At 42.8% G+C, this 20058-nt stretch overlaps 1 protein-coding gene across 1 annotated transcript in view; it reads right to left on the reverse strand.

Annotated features, from left to right (window-relative positions):
- The window catches only part of SLC1A3 (solute carrier family 1 member 3), a 77104-nt gene that overhangs the window by 16713 nt on the left and 40333 nt on the right, over window positions 1-20058 (reverse strand). The window contains exon 4 of the mRNA XM_028098100.2: window positions 128-332. Coding sequence (XP_027953901.1) covers window positions 128-332 — 205 coding nt within the window. The remainder of the gene's footprint in view (window positions 1-127; window positions 333-20058) is intronic.

The following is a 20058-nucleotide window of genomic DNA, read 5'->3' on the forward strand; positions in this document are numbered from 1 at the left end:
GTGACCTTCATTTCAAGCCCCGCAAGGCTGGTTCAGTTAGACAACTATTCTGCAGTCTGACTAGCTGCCCAAAAAGCGAGGCTCGGTGTCAAAATATATCCAAAGGGGTGGGCTTGCAAGGACATACCTGATCAAGTCCAGGAAGGCGTCTGCAGCAGTCACTTGAACAATTTTGCCTTCTCTGTGCATGTTTTCCTTTGTGCCCTTCCCGGGATGGATGATGATGACAATGATTATGCCAATCACCACAGCAATGATGGTTGTAGTCATGTAATAGACTACCGCTCGCATTCCCATCTTCCCTGACGCCTTACTATCTAGGGCCGCCATTCCTGGTGAAGGCAAACAGAAGGAGATTTTCAGGAAGTCAGTCCAAAGAAGTCTCCAGAGGAAGGTAACGGGGACAGTAATTCCTTCTACACCCCCTTACCCTCATTCCACCCAGCAATGGGATTTTTACATAAGTTATGAGAACTTGGCATCAGATTTCATCAGGGCATCATAAAAGGTGAAGGAAAAAAGCCAAAGAACGGCCAGTCATCAGCCATGGCAGCAAACATCTGATCACCTGTTTCCTGACTCAAGAGTTGATTTCACGTGGCTCTCTAATGATTTAAAAGGGCAATCAAATTCTTTCCTAGGTTATTACTGGTTGGGGAAGCTATGAGTGTAAATAGTGAGTAGTGTGTGTGTGTGTATCTGTAGATGAAGAGATGCTCAAAAAAAATTTCTGGCAGGATAACCTGAGCATATCTCAAGTCACTGTGGTGACTTACACGGATAAACTGGCATTAAATTATTTTAAAAGACTTATTATTTTATATGTGTACTTGGGAGTCTTTTCTTTGATGTTTTTACGCAAAATGTAAGCCATTATTCTGATCACCTAACAACTTATCATCGATTTGCATTTAAATTAGCCATTGGGTTATAAAACCAAAGTTCTCAAATAGTTTCTCTGTGGTTTCATTTCATCTCATCTCAACAAAATTAAAAAAAAATTCTCTTTTCTGGTGGGGTTCTTCTCATGTTTCCACCTTCTCCCCTGGGCATGGAGTACCTCATCTCATGTTAAACATCTTCGCCCTCTCGTTTTCAGGACATCTTCAAAGTCTACCTCAGGCGAGGTGTTATCCTAGGTAAAAAAGGAGGTGTGACTTTCAAGATTTCCCTTCCTGCTCTAGCAAACGGAACATATCTTAATGTCTCTTGGGGTGGTAAAAAATTGGAAATGACACAAACCCCTCAGAAGATTAGATTATACACAGACCTGTAGCCCTGAAACAAATAATACATTATATGTTAATTAAAAAAAGATTAGATTATAATAATATGGGCTCTTCTGTTTCATTAGCTATTTCTTCACTTTTCTTCTTTCTTTCCCTTCCCTAATCTCATGGAAACACTAAAATCCAAGGATAGTATAATCCAATCATAACTAAGGGACTATTTTCTTTACTATTTAAAAATTGCATTTTTATAAATGTATTAAAAGGTTATACTGTACTCCAATGATCAGTATCAGATTCTAATAGTGATTTAATCTTTTAGGTAGTGACTCTGTTCATATCAACATATTTAGAGTAAGGTAAAATATTTAAAAAAAAATAGTATCCATGATTGGGCTGGGTTTGCCCCCAAGATGTGATATAATGGTAATTCCCATGAGAATTGAAGCCAGGGCTTTCAATTTATAATTTCATTTATATTTGAATCATCTCATTCATAATTTTCATAATAAGCACTTACTTAGTACCTGATATGTTCTTATTTTTAACAACAACCCATAACACAGATTAAAAACCACTTAAGGGACTAAGGTCTTAGTCCACACCAAGTAAAATGGAGTGGGTACTTGAACTTTGCTCTTATGTCACTAATTTTCATATACTTTCTGCCCCTGAGGAGATGAACTGCAGCTCCCACAAAGGAGGCCAACTTTGGCTTTAATGCATGAACTTAGCTTCTCTTACCCTTGCCCTGGATTTCTTGAAACCCAGGGCTAAGTATCCATTTACTGGGATGGTGCCACTTCAACACTTTGCCAACCTTAAAAACGGGCTAATCTGTTCTCAAATGTCCCATCCCCCCATTTTCATCCCCAGGTCTGAATCACATCTCAAATATCTTGGCTTCCTGCACTTGCAATAATTTCTCTCAGAAGGGGCCCACTCTTTTTCCCATTATTGCCTGAGCTTGTCACCACTGAAGCCTGAAATTCTTCGGCGGCGAGTGGTGTGGGCACAATAGGCCGGATATCTCTGCTAGGGGTTACGAGGCAGCAGTATTTTCTTCCTCCGAGATGCTTTTTTTCCCTCTCGCCTTCTATTCTGTGGTGCTGTTCCGTTCTCACGCCAAGTCTTCTCTGACGCTCCTGCCCACTACTCCCGACCTATAGCTATTCAGAGAGAGCGCTAAGTGGTCAAGGCAGAGCACTGGAAACCAAAGTGGCAAACAAAGGAGGAGGCCTAAATCTCCCTCCCTCCCACCGCGGGGGTAGGGATGGGGGGAGTTATCCCAGAGTCCACAGCTACAAGGCTATCAACTCGAAGAAACAAAGATTCTTATTTATAGGATTTTTTTTAATTTAAAAAATGAAAACCAATATGAAAGTATGTTCTCCACACCTTTAAATTCTGAAATAGCTGAAGACAACCACCAAGGCATTGTTTTTAGCAGTGAGCCCAGAAGGAGAATTGATAGTCAAATGAGAGGCCTCACCAACCTCTACATATTGACCCTTCTCCTTTGCAAGAGAATAAAGCAACAGCTGCTATTATTTCAGCCAAGGAAGGAGGGGTGTGTGTGGGGTAGGGTGGAGGATCGTCATGAACCAATTCTCCATGTCGGTCCGTTCCCGAGAGGGGGCCCTGGTGTCCCCACATGGGCTGCTTGCCTACCTCTGTCCCTGGCCCTCCAAGCCCTCCTCCCCACCTGCCAACTCTGACCCCTCCCCTCTTCTCTGACACAGGCTCGTAAAACTAAAGGGAGCACCACGAACAAGGTCACACACTGTCGTGAGGGCAAGAACAGAATGGATGTGGACAATCTGCCAGACACAGGGCCTGAAAGAGAATGGTCCTGATAATGGTGGAACCAGGAAAACGGAGGACGAACTCCGGAAGACAAAACCTAAGGTGAGCAATGTCTCTCTTCCTCTCCTTAACTTCCCTTCCTCTCTTGCTCTCCGTTACTCAAACCCAGTGACCATCTCTGTGCCCTAGCCTCGCAAAATCCGAGACAAAGCTCTACACCAGACTACACACAAATGTCAGAGTGTCTGGGGGCAAGGGTAAAGTACTAAATCACTTTGTGGAAAAGGGAACTTTGGCAGGAAGGGCCCTAAATATTTGGGAAGGGAAGATTTTAATTGAGCCTTGTCACTTTAAAATGGAAGAAAAGGGCACCGGGGCAGGGGAGACAGGCGGTCACTTGGGTGTGTAGGTACTGATGGGAGTGTGTTACAACAACTATGTGTTTGTCTAAACATACATTGGAGAAACACATTCCAGAGCAAGTAGTAAAGATAATGATCTAGGCTGGTCTCTTTTTCTTCATTTGATCTGGGTCTAGCTAAACCAGACCCATTCAAGACATCTTGACATCTTTATTAGGAAAACAATCTGCCATCAGAATTGAGACCCTCTTGAAACCCAAGAAATACTATATTGCACAATTGCTACAAGTACTGGGGCTGGTCTTCCAATTATAATGACATGTTTGTTATGTTTATATGTTTTATATATTTTGAGCTAGTTCCCTAATTCGCTCACAAAATCCCACCCCCAATCAATGGCACATACTCATCTAATTTCATGACAACCGGAGGTTGTAGATGTCACTGATATCATTTTAAAGGTGAAGATACACAAGAGCAGAGAAGTTAAGTAACTTGTCCAGTGTTGCACAGCTAGCAAATGGCAGTGGCAGAATTCGAACCTGCACTCCCAAGGGATCACCCTTTCCCCTATACCTCTCTTTTAATGGACAGGCTGGAGGAAAATTCCATGGCGGTAGATAACTGAAAAAAACTCTAGCACATTACTCAGCATTCCCTACCTTCAGAGGAAGTGCATTACACTGGTCACCAGAAGGACTAACTAGAGAACTAACCAATTAGCACAAATTTCTCATCATTTCTAGAAAAACAGCCAAGATCATGTTCTAATGGAGCATGGAGGATCATGGATACTTGCTGGCTGTGGGTACATGAATCTTATTTTCCTTTCTAAAAACCAACCCATCAAAACCAGTCATCAAGGAAGCAATCCATCGATCATTTCATGTTCACCGATGAGTTAAGCATCTAAAAGGGGTTAAACAGACATTTTTTAGAATGTAAAAGATAAAGACTTTGCTTCAGAAACCTGGGTATTTTAGGCAGCAGTCACTTTGAAGAGAGAGGAAGGAAGAGAAGAGGGTTTCTTAATGCATATAGGTAAATATGCATTTACTTCTTTATAAAAACAGTCTTTTGGTACTCAGTTTGGCATTAACAAATACGTACAACATTTGTGGGTTTTTGCAGGGATGGAGTAGGGAGGGAGGGTCTCATAAATATGTAAGTGGAACTCTCTAAGTCTGTATTGTAAATTAGATTTCTTTTGGTACAATATTTGGTATGACTTCTTGGATAAATGAAATACACATTCAGAGAAGTATAAAAGGATAACATATAAATAATGTCAGGTTCTCTCTTATTTGCATGGATTTTATTCTCCCATCTGCTAAAAATCCATGTCTTATCCATTCGTGTGTTTTACTCCACTTCCCCCAATAATTCTTGTCTCTGGTTTTGAAAACTGAAATTTAAGGACGAATCCTTCTGTGATGAATTGTCTTTCTACTCATTCTCATGGTGTTTCATTGTTCTTCCAGGGACTGGACCAGGCCCAGAAAGAACAGAAAATCAGCAACTGCTGATTCAAAAATATTGTCTGTTTCGGTTTTTGTTTTATTTTAGAGGCACTCCTTCTCCACAATGGGCTTCTCAAATGCTCATGTAATGAAAGCCGCCTGTTCTCCATCCTCCTAGAATTTCAAGATGGGCAAACTTACAACAAGGAAGTCAAGGATGAGCTCCAGCATGTCATTTCACTGTAAGGTGCTGATTTTTTTAAGGAAAGTTAAATTCTAAAAATACAATATACTTCCTATTTACAGATTGAAAAATGAACTCTTGTATCCTAAAGCAACTGCCCACTGCTGGAGGAAAGGGCACACTGGAACCCTCAGAAAGGACCGTGAGCAGAGGGTCAAAAAGCTCAGAGGAGAGGGAGGGAAGGGAGCGAGGAGGGGGGGGCGCGGGGAGCAGTGGAAGGAGCAAGCATAAAATAAATCATTTTAAATCTGTCTAAAACTATATTACGTTTTTCTTCACTAAAATATTTTCTTCTGGCCCCTTTATAGACTTGATCGTAAAACAAGTAAAGTTCTATGATTCTGTGGGTTGTAGAACAGAAGAATCTTTCAAAGTTAGGTTTGCTAATGATTGTATCACAATTTTGAATCACAATTAATAAGCAGGATACAGCCTCAGAACTTGATCTCAAAGACAATAGTTAAACTACTTAAGGCCAACCTCAGGCATTTTTGGAAATGTATTCTTTTTTTTTTTTTTTGCTCAGCGATTAAGAGTTTAGGCTCTGAGGTAAGAATACCTGGATTCCACTTCTGGCTCTGGTAGCTTATGACCTCTGTAAGCCTCTGTTTGCTCATCTGCAGTATGGGAATACTGACAGCCCTCTCACTGGCTTTTCACTGGCATTAAAGGGACTTCTGTTCCGAAAGCACTTAGCATAGAGCTTGGCACAGAGTAAGGATTCAACAAATGTTAGCTGTTATTATTAAGTAAGCAGAAAAGTAATAAACAAGCTATTCACTAAGTATTATTTGCCTTCTCTAAGCCTCCATTTCGTCTAGATAAGAAGCTAATAATATTTATACTGCAAGCTTAGGGAAAACTTACATGAAGAATCCAGACAAAGCAGGTTCTTGATAAATGCTACTTACTATCACTGTATGTCTCTCTTTACTAAAATTTTAGTGCCAAGAGAGCAGAGCCATACGTTTTATTCACTAATGTAGCCTCAGTGGCTATAGAACGGTGCCTGTACAAGAAGGCACCCAAGAAATATTTGTTGAATAGTCATTCTTATCACCGCTGTTGTTGTTATGCTGGGGAGAGGCCACACACTTTTTTTTTTTTTTTAACATTTAGGTTAGGTTACTGTGAATTACAAGTACTAAAGTTGCTTCTGTTTAAAATACTCTGAAATTCGGATTCGTCAGTTTTAGTTGCTCTTCCCCCAATTAATCCAAAATCGGTTCATTCTATCTTGGAGAATGAGAGACAGCCCTGGTGGGGAAAGAGCGACTCAGCATCACCTGGAGTTTCATTTCCAGAGCTGGGCGTGAGGGGTGGGGTGGGGAGGAAGTGTCACTCACAGCAAGGTGTCCGGGGACGGTCAGGAAGGCAGAAGGCTGGCACACCTCTACTACTCACCACCAGGAGCACCCTCCCTCTTTCGCTTCCTTCTCTCTCTCCCACTCCTATATTATTTTCCCTCTTTTACTGCCGTGAGGCAGTCTCGCAGATGAGCCTATATAAGTAACTGCTGAAGTCCTATCCGTCCACACGTTAACAGAACTTTGAGTGAATAAGTGAAAAACACACCGAAGGGAATGGAAGAGCGGGAGAGGGGTCTAACACGTGCTTATGATGCGGGTCATGAAATCAATTCAGTGGGTTATGACTAGTATTGTTTTTCATTAATGAAAGAGAACAGAACAGAAAATACTAAAGGGTAGCACCTGTGGTAAAGGTAAGAGTTTGTGAAACTTTTTTCAGCTGTGTGTATGTATTGTGTGTGGCTGGGTCACCATGTAAAATACATTTGTGTTTTTTTCCCTTTTTTTGGAGGGGCACCTAGATATGAATACACTTGTATTTTATCTGTAGGTTCTAGTAAAAAAAAGTAGTTTGCAAACACTGGTAGATACCCAGTTAATAGTAGAGGCTTTACAAAGGAACCATGAGCTATGGTCTCTCCTTCCTGTCATCCTTGCTTCCTATGACTTTGGACTGTCCACAGCACCCAAGGATTTATTTCACCTAGCTAGTAGAGACCAAGGAAATAAGGGGGCTGAAGTCTAATATCTGGTCAGTTGAGTTGAACAGAAATTCTGTAGACGTTGTAACGAGGGGAGAAGTTTGAGAATAGATTCGCTTCATGCAATTTTGAGCAAAGAGGCATTTACTTTAATCAGTGATTCTTAGTGAACAAGAGTTAAACCATCTCCATAAGCAGATGAGAAAAATTTTGTGGAATTCACAGTCAGTTAAATCACAAGTATCTTCACAGGGGTTTTCGCCCTGGCTTAAATTTCGTTCCCATATAGCTGTTTATAATGTCACAAAACTTGATATTTCATTCGCCTATAATATCACTTAGTTTTATGAGGTTATATTGCATAAGAATGACAAGGAATCTTCTTTACGAATTTATTGCTTGTGATAGCATATAATTTGTCAGGCAAATTGATTTTTTAATTTGACCCTTAAAACTGTCAACAAAAATCTTTCTTCGAGTTCCACTGTTCACTAGTAAAACGAAGTGTGGAAAGGCAAAAAAGAAACATTCTATTTTGAAAGACTGTTAAATAGAAAAATCCCAGGGGAGCAGACATATTATTAGTGGCATAAAAAGTCCCATAAATCACCCTTTATCCTCAGTCTGGTAGGACCAAACACACAATCCCTTTTCTCTGGTTATTGCTGTCCTCTGAAAATGAACCCTCATATGGGGAAGCAGTGAGGGGAAACTGAGGCCTGACTTTAACTGCTGCTACCTCCAATATCAAAGAGCATCCAGTGGCCTCCTTGACCTTTGGGGTGGAGAATGTTTCTCCTGGGTTACCAGCTGGTGAGGTCCTCTGAGTGGTCAAGTTTGCTTTTTTCTACACTAGTCTTAACCATCCAACAGACTCTCATTACAGCCTACCACAGCCCTGCAGTCACTCCAGTGATGCGATCTGCCAGGGAACCCACCACGGGGACTTCCTCTCTCTCTCAGCCAAGGTCTCAAGAAAACCTCGGAAGAGCCAGCTCTGAGATTCACTTCTCAGGCACACAGCTGCCGGCGCAAGACCCACCAAGAGGTGATTTAGATACCCATTTACCCTTCACATCAGTCCATCCTTCGCTCACAGTATTGGAATGTGCTACACAATATGCTTTTCTGAAGAGGAACCAGGGAGTAATTCATCTTCTTTATGTGTGCTAAGCAGAGCAAGAGGGAGAGGCGAGCGGGACCCATGATGAGCTGGGGAGTAGTGATTAGTAACAGCTGACAGCCTCAGACCAAGACCCTTTCTTTGGCTACCTCATTGTAATAGCCGAGCACAAAGGAATGACTGTCCTCTCGCCAAGATCTAGAAACCCAGGACCGCAGAAAATAGCAGCTAAAAGAAAAAGCGTGGGTTGGGCCATGGAGACGAGGGGCTGATCAGACCAACTCTTGGTTTTACCTGTGAAGCTCGGCTTTGAAAAGAGACCTCTATCATGGGCAAAGATAAGATGTGCCAACACACAGTCGGCTGTCAACCAGCCCCCACCAGGACCACCGATGTGACCGGGGAAAGTAGGTGACTTCACTCACAGTAGAAAGACTGTGTGGAGAGCAGCAAATTGCTTCAGTTTAAAGAGAGGAAGTTCTTTGAGGGCCGGAGCTCCAGCCCCCTCTGCCCTTTTCCCCAAAGAATCATGACTTACAACCAACCACTGGATGAGTAGTTTGCAGTTTCCAAAGCAGCTCTCTTTACTTTGGGTTGAATTACTTGCTGTGGAAAAGACCTCTACGTTCTGGGTCCCACGTGACTTTCTTAGGAAGATGATGGTCAAGACAGCCTGTTTTCCAGCTGACAGAATGCTGAGCAGGACTGAATTCCACAACTGGGCCAGACTTGTCCAAAGTTAATCAAAAGGCATCTCAAGCTGACTGCAGAACATGTCAGACTCAAGGGGTTCCCTTTCTTCCCACGGAAGGCCTGTCCCTCACAGGAGAAAAGGAATTGAAAGCCTCATAGACATTGAAAGCAACACATGGACATTAAAAACCAATTCGACCTGGCCCCGATTCCCAGGAGAACAGTTGAGACAGGAGTGTGTCTCCACGCCCTGAAATGAGGCTGGGAAGCAGCAAAGATTCCTGGGGCCAAAGGAGCCATCCCCGCGGTTGCAACCCAGCATCCACCCCATTCCTTGCCATCAAAAGATTCTGGAACCATAAGCCAATCTGAGAACTTGGAAATGGACTGAGGTTAAGTTTGTGGCTTGAAACTGAAATTAACATACTTTAAAAAGATACATTTCTTATATAAAAAAAGAAATGATTGAGGATAAAATGCGTTCCCTTCAGCTATTCTCTAAATTAAATCCAGGACATGGGATCTTATATACAATATACAAGAACAATTTTTTTTTTTTAATTTTACTCCACGTTCTGGCCAGTGAAGAGAGCATGCCATTGAAGTCTTTGGGGGACAGAGCTGGGGTTGAGAGGATGATAGAAGGAGAGAGAAGAGGGAAAGCGTGGAATGGAGAAAAAGTTCAGTGGGTGCTTTTATCTCAGTCAGCATATTTCTTGGGCTGTGGCCAACACACCCCTTTTCAGTTCTGATTAATTTTCTCAGCATTTAAAACTTCATCAGTTGTTCTTATCTAATCTATAAAGGAATAGTCGCACCCAGGGAGTGGGAGATTATGCTCCCAGCTACCTGACCCGAACAATAAAGCAGTATCACTTCACTGAGTGAAAAAGACTGTCGCAAACTCTAGACGTGGTTGGCTTCCCTTACCTCTGCCTGAAGTGTAGTTAGAGAACATTTTCTCCCTGAAACAGGAAAAGCTGCATTTTTGGCCCCTGGGCCAAGGGCGACAATGGAACGGAGTTATTCCTGATATAGTCCACCAGGAATGGTGCGAGACTGTTGCAGCTTTTCCCTTCCCCTGAACAGGGAGTTGTGTCTGCTTATTCTACCTCAGTCTTGTAACACCTATATATGTAGTTTCTATGTGCTTCTCAGTTTCATATTTTGATGCTTTTTTTCAAGGGGTATTAGAAATTCCTATAAGTTCTCCAAAGAAAACTACGGGCAGCCCTTTCTCTCCAACTCCACTTATCCTGAACAGACTTCAGGGATCCAGGAAAGTGGCAGAGACAGAAAGTGAAATGGTGTTTGGTTGAATTGAGACTGACGTTGCGTAGGTTGGATTGTAAAAATTATTCTTTAACTTGGAAAATGGGGATGGGGTGGATAACGATGCAATCGCCAGTGCTTGGGGAAAAAACAACTACTGGATGGGTCTTGAGTAAAATCTGGTAACAATAGATGGCAAAACCCCCCCAAACCAAAAAAAAACACCCCACAACAACCCCAAAAATCCACCACCAAAAAACCCATCAAAAAACGAGAGAGAGGGGAGTGAACTGGGGACATTGTTTTTAAAAAAGGGATAGGAGATAAAAGATTTATAAATAAGGTAAATGAAAGTAGGGTGCAAAACTGAATTCAAATGAATGACCTTTCTTTAAAAAAGATTTATTTGTTTGACAGAGAGAGAGAGCACAAGCAGGGAGAATGGGAGAGGGAGAAGCAGACTCCCCACTGAGCAGGGAGCCCAATGCAGGGCTTGATCCTGGGACTCTGGGATCATGACCTGAACCAAAGGCAGACGCTTAACCGACTGAGCCACCCAGGCGCCCCTCAAATGAATGATTTTAAATAGCCAGGGGCGCCTGGGTGGTTCAGTTGGTTAAGCATCTGCCTTCGGCTCAGGTCAGGATCCCAGCGTCCTGGGATCGAGCTCCCTCTGCCTGCCTGTCTGCCTACTTGTGATCTCTTTCTCCCTCTCTCTGTCAAATAAATAAATAAAATCTTAAAACACACACACACACACACACACAAACAGCCACCACAGCCCCATCACAAATCATGGAAAGAGGCAGTAAGGTAGTGAAGTTATATTAAGGGTAACTTGTTTAACAGTGGCTATAGTCATAGCTTCTACAATTAAAATAGTTTCACTGATTCATGTGTTCATTCAACTTTTATGAAGGAACTTCTCAACGCTCCGGCCAAAGACATGATGGATGGGGCCCTCATGTATTTAGTATAATAAGTAAGATTGCAAAATATATTTTTGTGAAACAGCCCTGAACAAATAAAATGCATAAAATTATCCAGCAGCATGATTTGGAATGGAATTGGGAGGAAAAGCAGGAAATTTGTTGGTCTGTATTGGAAGGAAATAGTTGTAAAAAACTCTAGAGTTTACTTGGTTTGAATCCTGGCTCCCTCACTCATTAGCCTGTGACAGGTCAAAATATATAACCTCTCAGTGTCTCAGTAAATGAGGGATAATAATGGTTTACTTCATAGGGTCGTTCCAAGGATTAAATGAGTTTAACGTGTGATGCTTTAGTGTAATATCTGGTACATATAAGTTAGCCACAATGATGATGATGTGTTTGTTTTTGTTTTATAAAAATATTTTTAACTCTGAAGGGGTCCTTGGAACACGACTGTAAAATGTGAGAACTCAGTCCGTAAACTCTACCTCGCTAGGCACACGCTAAGGACTTCATCTCATTAAATCCTCCCAGGCTGGGATAACAATGGTCAATCCCCATTTACAGATTAGGAAACAGGGAGGTTAAATCACTTGCTCGGGATCACACAGTTAGTAAGTGGCATTGCTGGCATGTGAACTCAAGTCCTTCTGCCCCCAGAACCCCTGTTTAATCCCTACATCGGTCTGGTGATTCTTTGTAAAATAAAGTCTCCTTTGCACTGGACTTAAATCAATTGTTGACTTGTATTTGATTCACCTAATAGGGGCTTCTGACAAAAGTCTGTCAAATTCATATTTGAAAGGATGCTATACATCCCAGCCAAAAACGATGGTGCAAATATTGAAAAGTAAAACACTGATGATGAGTGGCTACCGTCAAAGCACTAAAATCAGTCTGACATCTTATTGAACTGCGGAGTTCTAACATGCCGGCTTTATTCAGAAGTTGAATCAAAGAAGAAAGAAAGAACACTCAACCATTGGTAATTCTGCACTGCAAAGGTCTTGGGTAATTCCTAGAACTCCCACGTCTCTTGGCGAAGCTGCAGATTCCTCCACCCCCACCCCCATTTCCTTCAGAGTATCTGTTATTAAACTTTCTCTGAGCCTAACCACAATGGTGCTCACCATCTCCTCAGCCAGCTCTTCACTGTTGGGTAGCTTTCAATTTTAAAACAGAAAGAAGCTCAGAAAGAAGCAAAATCTGGTTCCTTATAACCCTTTTCTCCTGAGATAAAACTTTCCTTCTGGAAGAGCACAAAGTGAGTCTGGTTCACATTTATCAGAGGGACCTTGGTCTTCTTTTCTCCAGACTAAAGACTCAACATTTCTCCAACTGATCCTTATGTATCATGACTTCCAGACATTTGCCAACCTGTAATACCTCCCATGGCCTACCAGTCAGTGCCCTCATACTCTGGTCCAAACCTTCTTTGCCCACTTTTATTGCCTGCTAAGACCTACCCCATTCTTCCAGGCAACTTAGTATATTCATCATTCCCTAGCCCAGCCTTGAGTTTTCCTGTCTCTACATCTTTGCTTTAAGGCTTCCTCTGCCCTCGTCCTCATTTCCTGTGGAAATCCTACCCTTGGTCCAGCCCCTGAATCCCCATAGCCCTTTCCTTGTGCTTCTTGGCTTCCTAGTCTGCTTTGTTCTACAGTCATGCGCGTACCTGTCCAGCTCTCCATTTACATTTTCAACTCCTTGAGGCTATAGACTGGCAATGTCTCTTCAAATCTTTATTCCCCACATCGGTTAGCATATTGCCTGCCCCAAACAGGAGCCCAATAAACATGTCTTAGATTGGATTCGACACCCTCTCAGTAGCTACTTTGCTTTGTCAAAGTCACTCTTGAATGTGCTCGGAATTAACAAATCACTCCCGGTGTAGTGTGTACCAGTGCAGAGGACGGTGAACTATTAATAATTATAACTGACTAGATTCATTCTTTTTTAGCCACCACATCCTATTGTTGGGTCATATTAAGCTTTTAGTCACATGAACTGGTGCCAAGCTCAGTCTTTCCCCATCCTGTAATTGCGCAAGTGCCTTTCGAATCTAAAAGCAGAAATATACATTTACCGCCCCCCCCCCCCCAGCGCTCAAATTTATTGTGTTGGTTTCCACCCAGCACTGCAGCCAACTGAAGTCATTTTGAATTATGATCTTAGGCACATGTGGTAGCAGCCATTCTTTTGGGGTTTATGTCATCTGAAAACCCAATGTAGATGCCTACTAGGTCTTTAAGTTTTTGATAAAAATATGAACAGGACAGAGCTTTTGTAAGAAGTACAACAGTGCTCTTCACTAGGTGTCCTTCCAGCTTGATACGGGGCCTTAAACACTCTTCAGGTGTGAATGTTCAGCCATTTTAAAATCGACTTTGCTATTTTATTAAGTCTTATTTTACTTTCAAAAGTATCACAGGAGACTCAAAACTTTTGAGAATGACCCAAACAAACAGTAACAGGAATTCCACAGCTAAATGTTATAGGAAGGGAGTATTTTCACAATATAAAGATTCCTCATAGTGCCTGGAACAAGCTGTTTTGTGGGAATAAAGTAAGCCCAACTTTGTAACTTTAGGAAACAACTCTCTTTTCCTAAAAGAATCAGTGGTATCAATCTAGAAAGGTATATACTGATAAATATCTTTTTCTGCAAAATGGGAATGTAGTATCATTTGAGTAAAGATATAAACACATCAAGAATTAGTGCAAACATAAGTTATTCATATGAGAAAGAAATAACATAATAATTATTTTAAGCTTCAGGAAAGTTTATTGGATAGTTCACTGGAAAAAAATTCTGGATGTGCTCTCCTGATCATCGAGAAGTTCCTTATTTGATTATATGCCTTTAATTCATCTTTGCTTTTACTCCTTCCATGGTAACACGTCAGCTTGTGATTTTCCAGGTTATAGCCCTTCCATTATAAATATACACGAAGGCCCATATTTATTGTTATACTCTCAGTGGCTAACACAGTAGGGACTCAATAGGTATTTGTTGAATGAATGATGACTGACATAGTCTGCAAATTCAGCAGGTAAGACTAAGCAAGTGTAGTCAACCCACAAATCAATGAGTTATTGAAGTAACATCTACTACAACACAAGCTCATTGCTGCAACCAGTGCTGGGATGCAGATGTACAAACAGTAGCTCCTATCCCTAATGGAGCAGACAAGTCATAGTCTCACCAAATAATCAAATGTTCAATCACACCTGACGTAAAAAGTTAAGTGCAAAGAATGGGAAAATTGTGGAAAATATTTAGTTCATGTGGAAAGAAGACTTTACCATAAGCTGTAAAATTAAGGCAATAGATGCACTTTAGTATTATAAATTGATCCAGTACAATCTAGAAGCCACACAATATTAGGGGCTGTGTGGCACTACAGAGAGGGGGTTTGAGTGACAAACGGATGTGAGTTTGAACACAGATTCAGCTCCTTGCTAGCAGGGAAAACTTGGGGACGTTTCCTTGTCTGTAAAATGGAGACAGTAATATTACGATTTTGTAGAAGGGATAACAAGTATGTGTGTTCAATGCCTGGCATGTCTTTTATACTCAATAATTGTTAGCCATTATTATGGCAGGTAAAATAAAAAAATGTCACTGACCAATCAAAGAATAAATAAATCTGCAATCCAGATGATCATTTTATGACTTCAAGGTGAGAGTAAACATGATTTGAATGACGATGTCAATGATCGCATACATTTTCAGCTTCAGATATAAGCTACACATTATGTGGCTAATTATTGAAAAGTTACCATGTGCCAGGCTCTGTCCCAAGCTCAGTAAACCATGGAGCATTGCCTCTAATTTGCACACATCTTAATGCTATGGAAACTTGATTGTAGAGAACATAATCCCACAGGGAATCTGCGAACCACCTTGGAAACCAAGTCTATTATCAAAAAGCCAAAATTAAATGCCTAAAACTGGGTCTAAGTCATGGCTGAGGACCTCCAGGTTTGGAGAGTGAGGCCAAGAAACCAAGATTTGTCCATGTGATGTACACAATGATACCACTGGTTAGTGGTGAGGCTAAAGCGGAACGAAAGCTTCACCAGGCCTTCTCTTAATGCGACACAGTTCAAAGCTTTGCTATAGCACACCAACACGAAACTAAGTTTACAACAAGCCACATTTTCCCAATCTTGGAAGGTTGGGAAAGTGGGTTTTTTGGCAAGTGGGTTTTTTATTCTAACGTAGAAAATATAGTGACTTCAGTTGCTTACTCAGGCTCACCCACAAAACAGTTTTCTCATTCAGAAACGCAGATAAGCGGCAGTGGGCATGATGTAGGAAGCAGCCAAGTTCGCTGAAAGGAGGTGAGGTTACATGCGACAGGAGTTCTGAAACTGGCTACCACTCAGTGCCGAAGGCGACATGGGCTCAATGAGGATGCCTCAGATGGCCTGGGCCACCACTAAGGAAATGATCCTGTCTGGGCAGACCCTCCATGCACAAGCAAGGAAGGGCCTTGAACCTGACACTCACCAGCAAGGAAGCCAAAAGGGCCTTCCAAGTTGACGTTCATAGTATGGATGCAGAATCTGAGCGGCAGTATTCGCTCACATTAGCCTAGTGCCTACAATTCACGTGCAGCATGCTTACAGCCACCATCTCAACCGAGCTGTCGTCGGGATCCCCCATGTGGCATAGACAGCCAATATTTCGCTTACTATCACCACTACTATTTCCACTCCATAATTGAGCCCTGAGTGCCAAGGCGGCTCCCCCCCCCGCGGCTCATCAGTACCAGCGCCGTGTACAGAAACTAGTCCTAAGAACCAAATAGAGATCAGCACAAATAAACAGAGCCAGAGTGAGCCTCCTCTTTAACTTTTCAGTGTAAACATCACGTCTTTGTGGAGGAGGTGATCCAGGCTCCGGAGGCCAGTGGGATGGCTCGGTGACCTCCTTCCTCGGCACCTAGCACAGCCCAAGGAAGGGAGCTCGGTCCTGAGCGAGTTGTCAACCTCAACCAGACAAGATGGGCTGTGCACCCACGCAGAGCACAGACGCCGGCAGGACCAGGAAGGGAATGAAGCGTGAAAACAGACGGCAGATGCTGTGAGGACTGCTTCGTGTGGACGCGGCGAGAGCGCATGACCACGGGAATGAAGGACACGGGGCAGTGTGTGCCCCCTCCCCCGCAGAGGTGTATCGATGGGCTCACGGAGGCCGCCGCACAGGTGCATGCCTCCTGAATACTTGCGGAGTAACTCTCCAATGAGTAGAAATGTAAAATATTTCAAGTAGTGAGATAAACTCTGCAAAGATGCGAGGCACACGGGATAAACCGCCCACGGGGGAATCAGTAACCAAGACAGCCAGACACCCCCTTCATCCACCACTGAGTGTTCTGAAGCCTGAGGACCTTTCCACCGGCTCCTCCGACCCACTGTGGATTTTCTGTATGCACAATTTTCTGTATGCTCCCTAGCGGCCCCTACAGGGGCACCCGAACCCCCTCAGAGGTGGAGGCTGACCTTAAAGCGGACTGACAAGAAAATATTAACATATTCCTTTCTCTTGGCTCGCTTGAGATAAATTTATTGAACCCTTATTGTATGCCAGGCTTAGAACTACAGATGGAAACACAACCTCGTGCTTGCTCTCAGCGCTCACAGGGCAGGCGGGGCAGGGGTGCCTCAGATGGGGTGGGGGCTGCTGAAAGAAGGGACCGGTGTGTGGCAGAAGAAGAGAAGGGCCCTGGAGAAGGGGATTTAGGGAGAGGTAATAACTTATTAGCCAGGGTTCTGGTAACACTTATCTTTGCTGTCAGGGACAGCTTGGAAAGTACATTTAGAGAGAAGAAGCAGTTTCAGTGCCAAATCAGATCTGCCTGTGCACGTTTACCAGACTGGACCTTGAGAGCCAAGGATTTAGTAGTGATGTTGTCAGAACCCATAAACGGGTTAGGAGAACTGGTGAGGGGGTAAATGTGGAGTCAGAGGTTAGGTATTTATGTGAACACTGGAACACATCGAAGGCATACAGGCTGTTGAAATTCTAATTATGAGACATGAAATAACCCGAATTTTGAAAGCTAGGACCCCTCACAACACTGCCAAACACCTAGCATCTGTTTAAATCTATTAGGAACCATTTCCTCAGGGAGGGAACGTGAAAGAATTGGAAGCAGCTGCCAAGAAGTGTGCTTGCAGGGGATGCCACATTCATGCCATAAATTTACGTGTGACCTTATTCATTAAGTAATACCACTGACCATGGACACGCCGCAAAATGGACGATGCAATCGTCCCAAACCCATGTGAGGTCAAGGCTTCCAAGAGGTCATAAAACAATTTAAGAAGTACCTCTTAGAAAATGCACTAAAGAGCAAACTAGCACACCAGTCTGACTGGTCACATTTGGTTTCTGAAGCTGAACCTGTATGCTCTGCAGTGGACGCATTGCAATTTTCAGGATGCTCGTCCTATCCATTTCCAAGCCTGCAATTTACAGCAGCTGGGTCAGTTTCTCTAATTCAGCCTTTAGCGGGTTTAAGTATTTTGTTGGTGGGTTCCTAAGAATTGTTTTTGGTGACATTTTCTTCCACCGTGCGCTTCCTCACAGAGTCACTTTGGAAGGAGAATAATCAAGCCACGTGACACAGCTGTGTTAGTAATACGTAGCTATATTGGGTTACTTTCTTTTTACTGAACATTTTAGGCCCAGTTTTGCTCCCTGGGTAACTCTGGGAATTCTCCAGAGGCGGGCAGAGACGTGAATCCAGCTCTTTGTTATTTGTAACTGTACACCTGTTATTGATGCAGAGGATGAAAAGAAAACACCAAACACACATCGTTCTATTTTTAAGCCGTTGTACTCAGTTCCAGGGGAGGGAAAGATGATGCCCTTTCTCCCCTTGAAAGTTACCAAAAGCCAGCTATTCTGTTGTAGTGAAACTTAATTTCCCAACTTTCAAGATAGATGATCTTAAGGACTGAGGGAGAGAATATGCAGTGTGTGTGGTGTGTGTGTGTGTGTGTGTGAGTGCTTGCGTGTGTGTATGTGTGTGAGCATGCGTGTGCATACCAGTTGGAGTTAGAGGTGCCAAAATAAATCTTTCCTTACATCCGGAAATGCCTATCAGGGAAGAGAACTAGCTGGCAACCAGAAACCTCTCATGTAATGCTCCCTGTTTTAACCGGCACACACTCTCATGTCCTGGGGCAGAATTGCTTGCATGTCATGCCTTTAGCAGGCACTCCACTAAATGTGAACTGAAAGACTGAATCAGTGAATCTTTCCAGGAATAGCATGGCAAAGCACTCTGCCTGTTTCAAAAGCAAGCAAGCAAGAAAAAAGCCAACCGCATAAATTGGCAGTAGGGTGCAATATTTCTCTGTCAAGAGTCCAAATGTTGGCTTTACTGTTCAGACACTGCTCAAGGAAGCCGTGTAGTAAGTTTTAGGAACAGCGAGGTCACCTTGGAATTTTAACCCTTCTTCCCCTATTATGTGCACATCTCCAAAAAACGTTATGTACTGTGTAACCCTGTTTTACATGAAAATGGAGGCTTTCCTGAGACTTTCTAAAGTAATTGAAAACACTCTGGGATCTCAGAAAATGATTGTTGCCAGCCTCTGGGGTTGGAGAACCAAACAAAATGGTTCCTTGCTTTCATCAAAGTTATAGTTGGGTGGAGGAAGTGGGGAATGACAATGGGGCCACCTGGTTATACTTCAAGGGTAGGAAAGGTTTCCTGGAGAAAGTGACATCCCAGGGAGGAACTGAGGGTAATGGGGGCGGGGGTGAAGAGGCTGGAGAAGAGTCAATGCAGGCACAGGCCGTGGAAAATGAGACAGAAATGGATAAGCAGGAGCCATACAGGACACACTCACAAGTTTGACCTTCATCCCAAAAGCAATGTAAGGGGTAAGTTCAGAGTTGAGTTTTAGTTAGACTATACAGTCTTCATGTAAAAAAATAGGCAGGGGGACTAAGCAGGGGAATTGTTACAAATTAGGATTGAGACTCTGTTGGACTAGGGTAGGGGACGGAGGTCTTGGTCAGAAGTCAGAGTTGAGGGAGTAGAATTGACAAGCCTGGGGGTGGGGGAGGAGCCGGAGGAGGAGACTAAGCTTCTGGCTTAGCTTCTGGTTTCTACATTTCATTTTGATACAACAACAACAACAACAACAACAACCCTTTTTAATAGTTTTCCTGCTCTTTCTTTCTAAATTGAAAATTGCTGAATTCCCCCCTCCATATTTATATTCTTTTACCAGGAATAAATTTATTCTATATGAACTCACTATCTTCATAATAATGAATCAGCTCTTTAAAATCTTAGTAACTTGGGATGCTTGGGTGGCTCAGTCGGTTGAACATCTAACTCTTGATTTCCGCTTAGGTCATGATTCCGGGGTTGGGGGATAAAGCCCCACGTTGGGCTCTGTGCTGGGCATGGAGCCTGTTTGGGATTCTCTCTCTCCCTCTTCCTCCCCCCGGCCCCACCATGGTTGCTCTTTCTCTCTCACAAGGAAAAAAAAAATCGTAGTAACTTGGAAGGGACCAGTGAGCCCTTTCAAAGCCAGGAGGAGGGTTTAGAATTATGAAGTCTTTACTGGGCCTTTGTGCTTATTTTGCATACAGTTCTAGTTATGCATATACCTGTTAACTCATTCTGTAACTCTTGTCCATTTTGAGAGGAATGAAATAATCCCATCCTCAAAGGGTAGCCCTGCCTAACTTGATATTCTCTGGCCAACTGAGTTTTATCAGCTCCTAAAAGCTATGGTCACTAAGATCCCTTCAAGGCCTCTTTCTGCTCCAGACTTTTAGAGCTGGTATCTGTGAATCTCTGGACCTGAAACCATGGTCTGAGGGACAGAGAAAGATGTCACACAACACTAGAGAGAGATTATCTCAGATTGTGGAAAGTTAATTTTACAT

This window comes from Eumetopias jubatus, unplaced genomic scaffold (assembly GCF_037043125.1).
Source record: "Eumetopias jubatus isolate StellerSeaLion01/CBP00866 unplaced genomic scaffold, mEumJub1_p1.0 scaffold_5, whole genome shotgun sequence".
NCBI lineage: Eukaryota > Metazoa > Chordata > Mammalia > Carnivora > Otariidae > Eumetopias > Eumetopias jubatus.